Source organism: Haliotis rubra, unplaced genomic scaffold (assembly GCF_003918875.1).
Source record: "Haliotis rubra isolate DU_JTF1 unplaced genomic scaffold, ASM391887v1 Scf587, whole genome shotgun sequence".
Lineage (NCBI taxonomy): Eukaryota > Metazoa > Mollusca > Gastropoda > Lepetellida > Haliotidae > Haliotis > Haliotis rubra.
The window spans coordinates 186,704-198,849 of NW_025767287.1; the positions used below are offsets into that span (position 1 = coordinate 186,704).

The following is a 12,146-nucleotide window of genomic DNA, read 5'->3' on the forward strand; positions in this document are numbered from 1 at the left end:
TTGGACCACTGTCAGGGTGCATCTGACTGTCGAGCTAGTGCTGACTCAGCATCATTCATCCACACTGATATGATGAATGTTAAAATGATACCATCAGTTTTGCTTCAGTGCTGAAGTTGGACCCAACAACAAATGGTACCATATGTGTAATATTAAATTATAAGCATATATGTATATAATAGGGAGATACTAGATATGCATATTACTTTTCAAGCACAATGATGATATTTGCCAGTCTGTCACATGGACGGGCCAGAAAGAAATTGTTAGTTGAAACTCTATTCTATGTGACATTACTTTTGTCTACAAATGAACAATCATTCTAGTAGCTTTAATATAAGCCAAAATGTTATAAAGTTAATCTAGTTTAATCCTAATTCAGACATGAGCACTCCCATGTATCAAGTAAGTGATATCAAATGCTAGTAGCAGCACATGTTCTCCATCTTCAAAAGATATTCCCAAGACTCAACATGTTAGCAAGCATTGATGTAGTCTAGAACAGTCATGATCTGTTATGCTTGGGAGGCAGGAGGGATGACCCTTGTCTTGCCTCAACACAGGTATTACCTGCTTAGTGGCCTTTTAATCTTGTACAGGTAAGGTCGTTAACAGGTAGGTTGGACCTGCTGACTTGTTGTAGGTATTGGAGGAGACAGGGCTGATGTAATGGGTTGAGTAAGGACATGCATTAGGCATGACACATGGCAAAACAGGCAAGGGTAATGCTTCCATTCTTCCTTGTGCAACTGAGGAATGTGTACTTTTGGGTACAACTGGCAAAGGGAAGGTTATGTTTAATGCTGCTGTGAATAGTATTTCTGTATCAAGACGTGCCAATCAGCATGGCAGGAAAGTGATGCATATAACAACATTTGCCACAAGCAGAGGTATGGTGCTCTACAAACCAAGGATCATAATCATGGAGATCTGTGATGCCAACTCATGATCAGCGGATCCTGGTACAACTTATGGACATAACTCTGTACTACAAAATGCAGTGACCACATCTGACATACCCTGAGCCACTCCCTATAAGAAGATCTGCATTCTTTCACACAACAAACATTATGTGAACATTGAACATTCTTTTGTTCAGCCTACAAAACCAGACTTTTTCAATTTTCTGCAACACAATTTCCCAACCAGTTATAAAAAGATTAACCTTTCATATTTCAAAATGATATTGGTTCCCCGCATCAGCATGCTGCGATGCATGATTTAGACTGACATGTAACATACACAGGATGCTGCTTGGAGGAAACACTTTCATTACAACTGATTACAGCATTACAGGCGGTGTGCAAAACCGGCTGCTGGGTGTCAGGAAGTATAACCTATGGCCGATCACGACTGTGGGACTTCCTCTTGACACCCACAGAAGCATGGATGAGGGTTAGTTGCCTCCATCTTATCTTACTAATCACACCCACTGTCACACGTTCATATCTCTCATTAGATGTCAAAATTAGAGCTAAAGCATCTATTTAAAAATTTGAAAGTCATGAAGCTGTAGATAGATGTTCACACCGAGTGCTACATTCTCAAAAGAAAGCTCATTACCTTTTCACTGAAGCCTTCTTGCTGAAGAATAAAAAAACCTTCACTTATCCAATAATCCAGTCTGAACCAGACAGTCCAGTGACAGATACTATAAACAATGGTCAAAGATCAACAAACAACCAAGTCACGCCACTTGATCCTCTTTACGACCAGCACAGGTGGAGTAAGATGGGTTTAAAGCCATCTGGAACTGTATTTCAGAATTTACATGGGAGGAAGGCCCAAGTCGGTGCAAACTCATACCTTTATCACTTTGGTTACACCCTCCCATGAATAGAGGTGTCGATAAACAAAGGATTATAGTCTAGGCAAATACTAGATTCAAACCCTCAATCATAGGATCCTAAGGGAAGCAACTCTGCACATTACAATGTCTACATGACTGGACCACAATGGCCCATGACCAAAACAACCAACTGAAGGACTGCACAACTATCTACATGCATGTCAGTTTGATTGCCGACACACAATTAGTGTTTGATCTAAAACATTGATCCCTTCTCAAAGGACATTGCAACCCTTCTGCTGTGGTAAGTATAAGGAGTAGAATGGATGAAGTACCTCCACAAATTCCGATCTAAGTATGAAATGATTTCCTGATGTGCCACAATACTTTGGTATTTCACAATATTCTTCTTTATGCACAAAAATATGTTTTTCAAATTGTTTCAATTATCTGCACATCAGGAGGTCTATGGGTATTGAGTAACAATCTCACGGTTATAATGTATTTAATCAGTTGAATAAGAGCCTTGTTCCAAACAGCAGTGTTGGCACTAAGACTGTAACAGGTTCAATCTGTTAACATTGACTTTCATCCATGGTTGTGATAAGATCATTTGATGACATAAAAATAGATTTTGAAAAGAAAACCAGTCTAAATGTTCCTTTGTTATATCAAAGACGTATCTACGTCTTTGGTTCTATCAAAACAGGAGGAACTTTGGCAATATTTCATGCAGACTAGTGTATCATGATGAGCATTGTAAGTGCGTAAGTTTGGTTTAATACCTCGTGTATCATATATATCACTTTGCATCAGCTTGACCGGTCCCAGACTGTTATCACATACAACTGAAGACATTGGAGCATAAGCCCATGCGCTGTAGTGAGCTCAACAGCACTCACAACAGCTCAACAGTGCTCAGTACAGCTCAACAGCACAACAGCTCACCACAACAGCTCACCACAGCTCAACAGTGCTCACTACAGCTCAACGCTCAGCTCACCAGCGCTCACTACAGCTGCTCAACAGTGCTCACCACAGCTCAACAGTGCTCACTACACAGCTCAGCTCACAACAGCTCAGCAGCTCACACACAGCTCTACAACAGTGACTCAAACAGCTCAACAGCAGAACTCACTACAGCTCAACAGCTCACTGCACAGCTCACAGTGCTCACCTACAGCTCAACAGCTCACCACACTCAACAGCTCAACAGCTCACCACAGCTCACAGCTCACAGCTCTACAGCTCACCACAACGCTCACTCACAGCTCACTCAACAGCTCACCACAGTGCTCACTCACCACAGCTCACACAGCTCACTCCAGCACAGCTCAACAGCTCAACAGTGCTCACCACAGCTCACCACAGTGCTCACCACATTGCTCAGCTCACCAGTGCTCACTACATCTCAACAGCCACTACAGCTCAACAACAGCTCACCACACAGCTCAACAGCTCACACCAGCTCACAGCTCAACAGGGCTCACCAGCGCTCAGCTCAACAGCTCACCAGTGCTCACTACAGCTCAACAGTGCTCACCACAGCTCAACAGTGCTCACTACAGCTCAACAGCGCTCACAACAGCTCAACAGCGCTCACTACAGCTCACCAGTGCTCACTACAGCTCACCAGCGCTCACTACAGCTCACCAGTGCTCACTACAGCTCACCAGTGCTCACTACAGCTCAGTGCTCACCACAGCTCCCCAGCACTCACAACAGCTCACTGGCAGCTCAGCTCAACAGCTCAACAGCACTCACAACAGCTCACCAGCTCACCACAGCTCAACAGTGCTCAGCTCAGCCAGGTGCTCAGCCACTCACAGTGCTCACCACTACAGCTCAACAGTGCTCACCACAGCTCAACAGTGCTCACTACAGCTCAACAGTGCTCAGCTCAACAGTGCTCACCACAGCTCACCAGTGCTCACAACAGCTCAACAGTGCTCACTACAGCTCAACAGTGCTCAGTTCACCAGCGCTCACTACAGCTCAACAGTGCTCAGCTCACCAGTGCTCACTACAGCTCACCAGCGCTCACTACAGCTCAACAGTGCTCACCACAGCTCAACAGCGCTCACCACAGCTTAACAGCACTCACTTCATCAAACAATAAGGACTGATATTACTTATAGTTGGCTTCCAAGACAGACTTACAAAAACCACTGAAATGACTTTTGCCATTATTTTGCGTAGTTACAGTGAAGTGAAAGGAAAATACATGAGATTTTGAATTGGTGAAACAGTAGAAATATTACATTTTTCATTCTAACATAAAAACAATTAATAACCTTTTGATATCAAACCATTCTTAAACTTGTTATTTTTCTTTGAAGCAGTACTAACCTAAGAGTTGAATTCTTAGTATAATTATTTTGACCACTAACATTGAATTTGTACATTTGTAAACCAACAAAGACAAATTATAACATTTAACAACTGCAAAATATTTTACTTCAGTTAAACCAAGTCTTCCTGACTTATATCACTAATACCAGCATTACATGAAGCTGACAAGACACTGATGATCAAATAAGAAATCATCAAGAGAACTGAAATAGAGATATGCACTCTTACAAATATTTAATGATCTAAACCTCTCCTCAACATATCCAGAGCACAGCAACTCATGAGCTGATTTGTGGGTTGCATGTTCACTGAGAGATGCCATTTTTATTACGTTATGTAATGTATCAATAAAGTCGTAATTGATAATGGCCTGATTAAGCAAACAGAGGGCACCACCTTTCGCAGGCCATTTGATATTCTATTTTCATCTGTAATTATGTACAGAAGCAACTGTGAACAACCAATCTATATTGCAGCTGTCGAGCATGGAGGCCAATTCTGTAATTTCCAAAATGGACAATGACTACACACTGGCTGATCAGATTGACAAAATGTAAACTGTTGGTTACGCTTCAGCTATACTAACGTCTGCAGTCTGTGCCAAAGGTTTTTGAGTCTACTAGCCCGAGCTTGTTTCAAAGGATATTTTGTGTGTACATTTATGCCTTTTCAAATGAATTAATGTCAGCAGAGCTTACTTGGCTGCACACAATTTACTAGATGCTGGCTTCACATCAGTGGCTAAAGTTAAAGACTGCTTCTTTGAATCAGTGTGTGAGTGAGTGAGTTGGGTCTAGCACTGCTTTGAATGGAATTCCAGCTATATCATGGCATCCCAGCCTAATGCGAGAGGCAAGCCAAAGCAATGCAGTCCTTAGATTTTTGCCACTTCCACGAATCCATGACCATAGGTATCTTGCTGACAAATTCAAAAACATCATCAAGGTGAACTGTTATTCAACCAACAATTACAAGTTTTAGGGATGCCCAAAAGACACAACTCTGCGCAGTGAATTACAGAGATGCCTATCCCTAAATTTGAAACAGAAGTGCAAAACTAATTAATCAAAATGACCTGAAAATGGCACATCATGTCTGACTTACCCGCCAACAACTGTTGAAGCAAATGAGATTCCCTTCTTCACTTGCGTGTCTGACTTGCTGCGTTTGATGCATGACTTGAGGGTGCCATTCTCAGAGTCGAAGGATGTATTCACACTGCTGTGGGAGGAGGACATTCTGTTTCTATCCAAGTCGCTCCCCAGCCCCTTGTTGAAGTCCCCTTGGGAGCTGCTGGGAGTCACAGAGAACCCACTTTCATTGGAGTACTGGGATGAAGTCATATTACCATCTAAAATATCCAGTCCAGATTTCAACATTGACTGTTCATGTCTCTGGACGCTGCCAAGCAGGTCTGGGTTACCGTTACAGTTTTTGTGGAGGTCACCTTCCCACCTTGAGAGGAAGTTGTCTCCTCAACAGTCACATCAGCACCGCCTCGCGTGGATTGTGTTGTGGTCACTGTTCGTGTGACAACTGACCTCTGCCTGCCACTATCTGGACTCTCCAAGATCTGTGTGTCAGAGCCTCCTGAATCTGAAGTGAAGGATCCACCACTGAGGCGGGTTGGGCTTGTACTCAGGCTGAAGCCAGCTATTCCATCAATGCCACCATCCCTTTCCCATAACCCACGTCTGTTAGACCTTGGACTAGCATTGTCCACATTTAGAGTCAGACCATGAGATGGAGAAGTAAGAGATGAAGAAAACCCACTACCTCCTCCACTGCTTTGCACTACAGTTTCCTGAACAGTTGTCATACCGCTACCACCTCCACTTCCTTCCGCAAAAGTGTACCCACCTCCACCTGTTTGTACAATAGTCATCCCACTGCCACCTCTGCCACCAGCACTTCTCTGCACTACAGTCTCCTGAACAGTTGTTGTACCACTACCACCTCCAGTTCCTTGAACAACTGTCATTCCACTACCACCTCCACCACTTCTCTGTACAACAGTCTCTTGAACAGTTCTCATACTGCCATCTCCTCCTTGTCCTTGAAAAGCTGTCATACCACTGCCAGCTCCACTTCCTTCTGCGAAAGTGTATCCACCTCCGCTAGCTTGTACAATAGTCCTACCAGTGCCACCTCTGCCCTCGGCACTTCTCTGAACGACTGTCTCTTGGACAGTTGTGGTACCGCTACCACCTCCACTTCTCCGTGTGACGCTTTCCTGCATTGATGTTATTCCACTTCCTCCAGTTGATTCTGAGCTGCCACTGCTACTTCGCCTCAACACCTCATCAGCAGAAATTATAGTAGTACTGTGTGCACTTGATGTTCCACTTTGACCATCTCCACCAGTGGAGTCCTGAAGATACCTGATGTACCCAACAGCCTCGCCACTACTGCCATCAACCCTATCACGTTCTGCCTTTTCTCCAGATTGTCTGGACAGTCCAAAGTCTGTTCCTGAGCTTCTGTATGTTACTTGCTCTTCTCTGATTGACAGTCCATCTTGCCCACCCGCCTGCAGCCTCCCAGTCTTTCTTTGTTCATTAATCCCTAGCACTTGTTCCAGAGGCAAGTCCGATTTTTTAGCAACAATTCTCTTTTCAGTCCCACCTAAATCTTTCACAATTTCAAAGTCCCCATGCTCCAAATCACTACCACGGATAACGTAAGACTCTTCAGAATATCGATATTCCTCAAACTCATCACCTGATTTTCTTTTGGGTGATGACTTTGGTGAACTCTCTAATTGTCTCCTCTTGACCTCAGTACTTCCCACAGAACTTCTCTGAGACTCAACACTGGAAGAACCCCCAACACTCATGAATCTGCTCATATCAGCTGGCATGTAGCTGCCTCCGCTGTTCACTGTGGCGCTCTGGTTGCTACGCACGGTGCTGACAGTTTCCACTGAGCTCCTCGACACCTGCTCTCCGAACTGCCTCTGTTGCTGCCCACTGTCCATGTCCTTGCTCACACCAACAGTCTTCACAGACTGTGCAGCACTCTTGTCACCATATCTGCTATCAGTGTTAACACCCTTCTCAGCAACACTGAACTCGGTATTAGAAGATTCATTCTGGAATGTAATTGCAAAGTCAAAAGTATCAGACTTCAAACACTTGAAATCAGTATTCACTCCTATGGACTGGGCAGCTTGTTTCTGAGTATTGCAACTGGCATTCTTCAGTTGGTCTGTTGCATAGAATATCTTGTGGTCCGTCTGGTTGCTGCTGTTTCTGAGGGAAGCTGAGTCTGTGTTGGTTGAGGCATACACAAACCTAGGCTTCTCTGTGGATGTGCTCTTGCTCTTCTTGTCCGCAATAGGAGTATTGGTTCCCTGGTCCAACATCCATCCTTTCTCTGTGCCCACGTAACGGCTTGTCATTTCGGGGTGGAAGCCCACGCCGACGGACCTCATCACATGGTGAGCTCTCACATCAACATCTGTCCGGCAGTCTCCAACGCCTACAGTTACTGTTTTTATTTGATCTGAATCGGTGCCAACATCATTAGTCAAAGGTCTGAAGTTACAATTTGTGCCAATGGAACGGACATTTTTACTGAGCATATCCCGCAGGGCTCCTCTCAGTTCCTCCCCTTTGAAGCTCAAGGAAGTCAGGAGGCTGCCAGTGTCAACATTTATCCCAACTGTTCTTGTTGAAGGCTTTTCATCATCACACACATAGGAGACCCCCACATCTCTAGTTGGGACTCGACATTCAACACCTACATTCCTTTTCCCGACTGGTCCCCCTTGGCCAATGATGACGGTCCTCAGTTCCTTTTCATGGATGTGCAGACCGGAATTGTCGAACACATTGCCATCTCCAACCCCAATGCTGCGAGTCAGTGCCTTAGGTCCTCCTCCTCTCTGTATCTGGTTGATAGTGATGTGAGTCTTTGGACTTGATGCCTGAACAGGAGATAACATAGGACTCTTCAGCTGAGGGTCAAACGTGGTCTCGAGACGAGGCATATCCCTGAAGGAACGACTAAGAGTCTCCAGCTCATAGACGCGTGTTCTGATCTCTGTGTGGACCTCATTTTCTTTCACTGTGTATCCTGTTGGGAGATCTGGTTGCAGCAGGTACGGCTCAATGACACTGTGCTCTCCAATACCAACAGTTCGAGATTTCTTGGGTTTCGGCAGAGTGGGAGGAGGGCTCTTGATAGGCGTTGACATCTGTGGTGACATTGGAGACATGGGTACTTCAGGGAACCTTATTGTCTTGACAGGAGACTGAGCTTGTACTATCTTCATGACAGGCATTGCTTCAGCTACTTCAACTTCATGAATGGACTTGTCTCCAACTCCAATACTCCTGGTGTTCAGCTTGCTGTTCCTTGCCTGGAGCTGTAGCATCAGTAGCCTCTTCTCCTCCTTGAGCACTGAGATTCTAACTTGCAGGATAGGCAGGGCCTTCACCTGCTCCTCTAGGTCTTTCATTCTCTGAAGACTCATGGCCATGGCCTCCCTGATCGCAGACAGGGACATCTTGCTGATGTTGGCAGTGTTGGACTGGGGAGATATGGCACCATCTCTCTCGGTCTGGGGGAAGTGAGTGGCCATTGTCTCTGCCAGTTGGGCAGACGTGACTGTGCGATACTTCTGTGTCTGGTGAGTGCTGTGGCTGCTGTGGCTGCTGTGGGTGTGAGTGCTGTGTGATTTGCTGTGGGATTGGTTCAGGGTTTGGCTGTGGGTTGGGTGAGCTATTTCAGCTGTGGCAGTGGTATGGACATACTGTGTCCCATGTCCTCCATGGGTTGCCATAATCTGACCTTGTGGGTTCTCGCTTGATACAGTGGAAACAGATGACAGCGAACTCATGGAATCAGTTCGTCCAGAAGTTGACAGTGATGTAGCAAAATGTGAAGATTCGTCGCCATTTGGACTTCGTCGTAATGGGAATGTATTATATCTCGTCGGACTTACAGGGCTGACACCATCTTCACTATCAGAGCTAAAATATCGCTGCTGTTTGCGTGTTGGCCTCATCATGTAGTCAATGTGAGCTATGGTCTGATCGACTGAGGAGTCAATCTCATCCAGTATTCTGTGGGTGGACGACTGTTCATACTCCACCATGTGCATGAGTCGACTGGCCTCGGTGGAGTGGACGACGTCTGGTGGCGGTGTACCCGCCTCTTCCATGCGCGCCTGATTCTGCTGCTGCAGCATCACCTCCATCGACTTGCGTAATTTCCGCTTGGCTCGCTGGATTCGCTTCAGCTGCTTCAGAGTGGAGCCACTTGTAATGTTCTCACAGAAGTTCACAAAGTCCAGGTCAATGTGGTATCCATACGGACAGCAATCACACTTGCCATCAATCAAAGCAACCTTAGGCTTCTCCATAACATCAAAGCCATTGCGATCTGAAACAAACAAACAGGCTTATCAGTTGTAATCAGTGGTGCACACACTCAACTATAACAAACTCCAACAAGCCTTCAACATTAGTCTATAAAATCTAACTTAAACATTCGTTCGTTAAGTCTCAATTGTACACATGGATTGTGACTTACGGAAAAGAATTAGCATCGTTACAGGAACTATTCACTTGTGGGATTTTGTTCTGCTGTGTACTACTTCAGTAGGCAACATAATCTAGATTAAACAACATGCCTGTATACACAGCCAGCCACAGTTTTAGTATATTTATACATTTATGAAGTTCAATTCCTGTGCAGGGTTCAGTTTCACATTATTGAATAATATCAGACAAGTCATTTCAAGAATAAAATATTTGGTGATGAGACGAAAAATAAATTTGGTGATGTGAAAGGATCTCTACTAAACATGTTTGAACAAAAATATATTTGAACATTTACATTCATTTCCTGTTTCATGAATCATGAGTCAGGAATATTTGTCAAGTTTGTCTGTAGAAACGGACATTTCATTGGTCATTGTCATTGTAAATTATGAGGAAGCAAAATTTGAATTTTATGACATGAGAGAATGAGTTTAGTTTTAGGCTGCTTTTAGCAATATTCCAGCAATAACGTGTCAGGGAACACCAGAAATGGGCTTCACACACTGTACCCATTTTGGAAATCGAACCTGGGTCTTCGGCATGAAGAGCAAATGCTTTTACCACTTGCCTACTTCAACACCCCTTTATGACATGAAACTGCCTTGGGAACAAATAGGTATTCCCCCTGCTCAGCCTTGACTCAACAGTCCACAGATCAAACAGTGGAGTATCACAGCCATAGCAGGGCTGTTATTGGATGAAGATTAGAATAGAAATCTTCTCTGGTGTAGTGAAAACATGTGAATGAATAGAGAACTGGGCTGTTGATAGCTGTATCATTTGCCGGAGTAATTCGCACATGGGTGAAAAGGAACAGAGATATTTGATTCCAGCGGATACTACGTCCCACCTGAGTGTTCAATATGTGTGTTTGTTGATTAATGCCGCACTCAGCGACACACGAGCTATAGCAGAGCTTGGGGTCCGATTGCTTTTGTGCAATCAACCATCCTACAATTGGATTTTACAGTTTTCTTTCAAATTATGAGATTATTTTTGAATTTAGATGAAAATCAGGTGACAATACAGATTTGATTCTGGCACCTTCATCCTTAGTGCATCCTGGCAACAGCTTGTGTCTCATTGTATCAACTCTGTATAATGTATGAAGATTGTAAACTTTGGAAAGAAAGAAATACTGAATAACAGTATGAGCCATTCAGAATTATTATTCCATTTTCTTGCCATATACTCATGTGTATCCTGTCCTATACATATAGCTTTGCATCACCTCACATCTGTTCTCACATACAGGAAATTGAATATATTTCAGAAATGATTACATTAAATTGCTGTCACTTGTCTCATCCACAGAAATCTATATCCAGTGGGGAGAATTCTGTACCCACACATTAGAAACTTGACTTGAAACAAACTCAAATATATTTGAACAAGAAGAAGACAAAGTCATCAATATCCCCCGCAATGGCAAAATACTCTTCATGATTATGTCTACAAGTTATGATTATGTCAAATATTTAGGTGTGTATATAGAAAAGTGGAAGGAGAGTATTGAAAGGTTTATAAAGTTCTGCTCCAGAAAGGAGCACTATCACCAATTTCAGTCTATGTCAAACTTGTTGCCATGGAAATGCCAAAAATATTTTATTCAGAAATCCAAAACTACCAAAAGGCACCAGTACACCACCAGATCTATCTATGTGCCAAGTTTGGTGAAGAAACATTCAATGGTTTTAGAGTTCTGCTCCGGAAAAGTGCACTACCACCAATTTCAGGCTAAATCAAACTTGTTGCCATGGAAAAGCCAAAATATTTTATTCAGAATTCCAAAACTACCAAAAGGCACCAATACACCACCAGATCTATCTATGTGCCAAGTTTGGTGAAGAAATAGTGAACGGTTTTAGAGTTCTTCTCCAGAAAAGAGCACTACCACCAATTTCAGGCTAAGTCAAACTTGTTGCCATGGACACGCCAAAAATATTTTATTCAGAATTGCAAAACTACCAAAAGGCACCAGTACACCACCAGTCCAATCTAGGTGCCAAGTTTGGTGAAGAAATAGTGAACGGTTTTAGAGTTATGCTCCGGAAAAGACAAATGAGCACGGACGGAGGGACGCACGGACGGAGTCCATTTTAATACCCCCCGGAAAATGTGTTGCGGGGGATAATAATCACTAGTTATCACAAACCTATGGCAGAATAATCCCCAAATATATACATACAAAATATCAACACACGTCAAAACTGACCTCTTCTCTTGACCTCCGCTGTGCCAGTAACGAAAGTTACCCGCGAAGCCATCTTGAGATAACCTGGTGACGCCCTTCTGCCTCAAGTAGTGCAAGGCTCTACAGCATCACAGTGCACACCTGCAAAACAAAACGGGAATCTGTTAGACCACAAGCCACCATTTAACATGCTGTCGAGGAACAGGAGTCAGGAGCGAGAAAACGGCCTGCAGGAAGCATCCAATCTCACATCAGAGGATCA

General features: G+C 43.8%; 1 protein-coding gene across 1 annotated transcript in view; it reads right to left on the minus strand.

The window, feature by feature from the left end:
* LOC124254936 overlaps nucleotides 1-12,146 on the minus strand; it is a 71,203-nt gene that overhangs the window by 18,069 nt on the left and 40,988 nt on the right. The window contains 4 exon segments of the mRNA XM_046688778.1: nucleotides 1,564-1,584; nucleotides 5,246-5,508; nucleotides 5,511-9,529; nucleotides 11,906-12,025. Coding sequence (XP_046544734.1) covers nucleotides 1,564-1,584; nucleotides 5,246-5,508; nucleotides 5,511-9,529; nucleotides 11,906-11,957 — 4,355 coding nt within the window. The 5' untranslated portion in view covers nucleotides 11,958-12,025.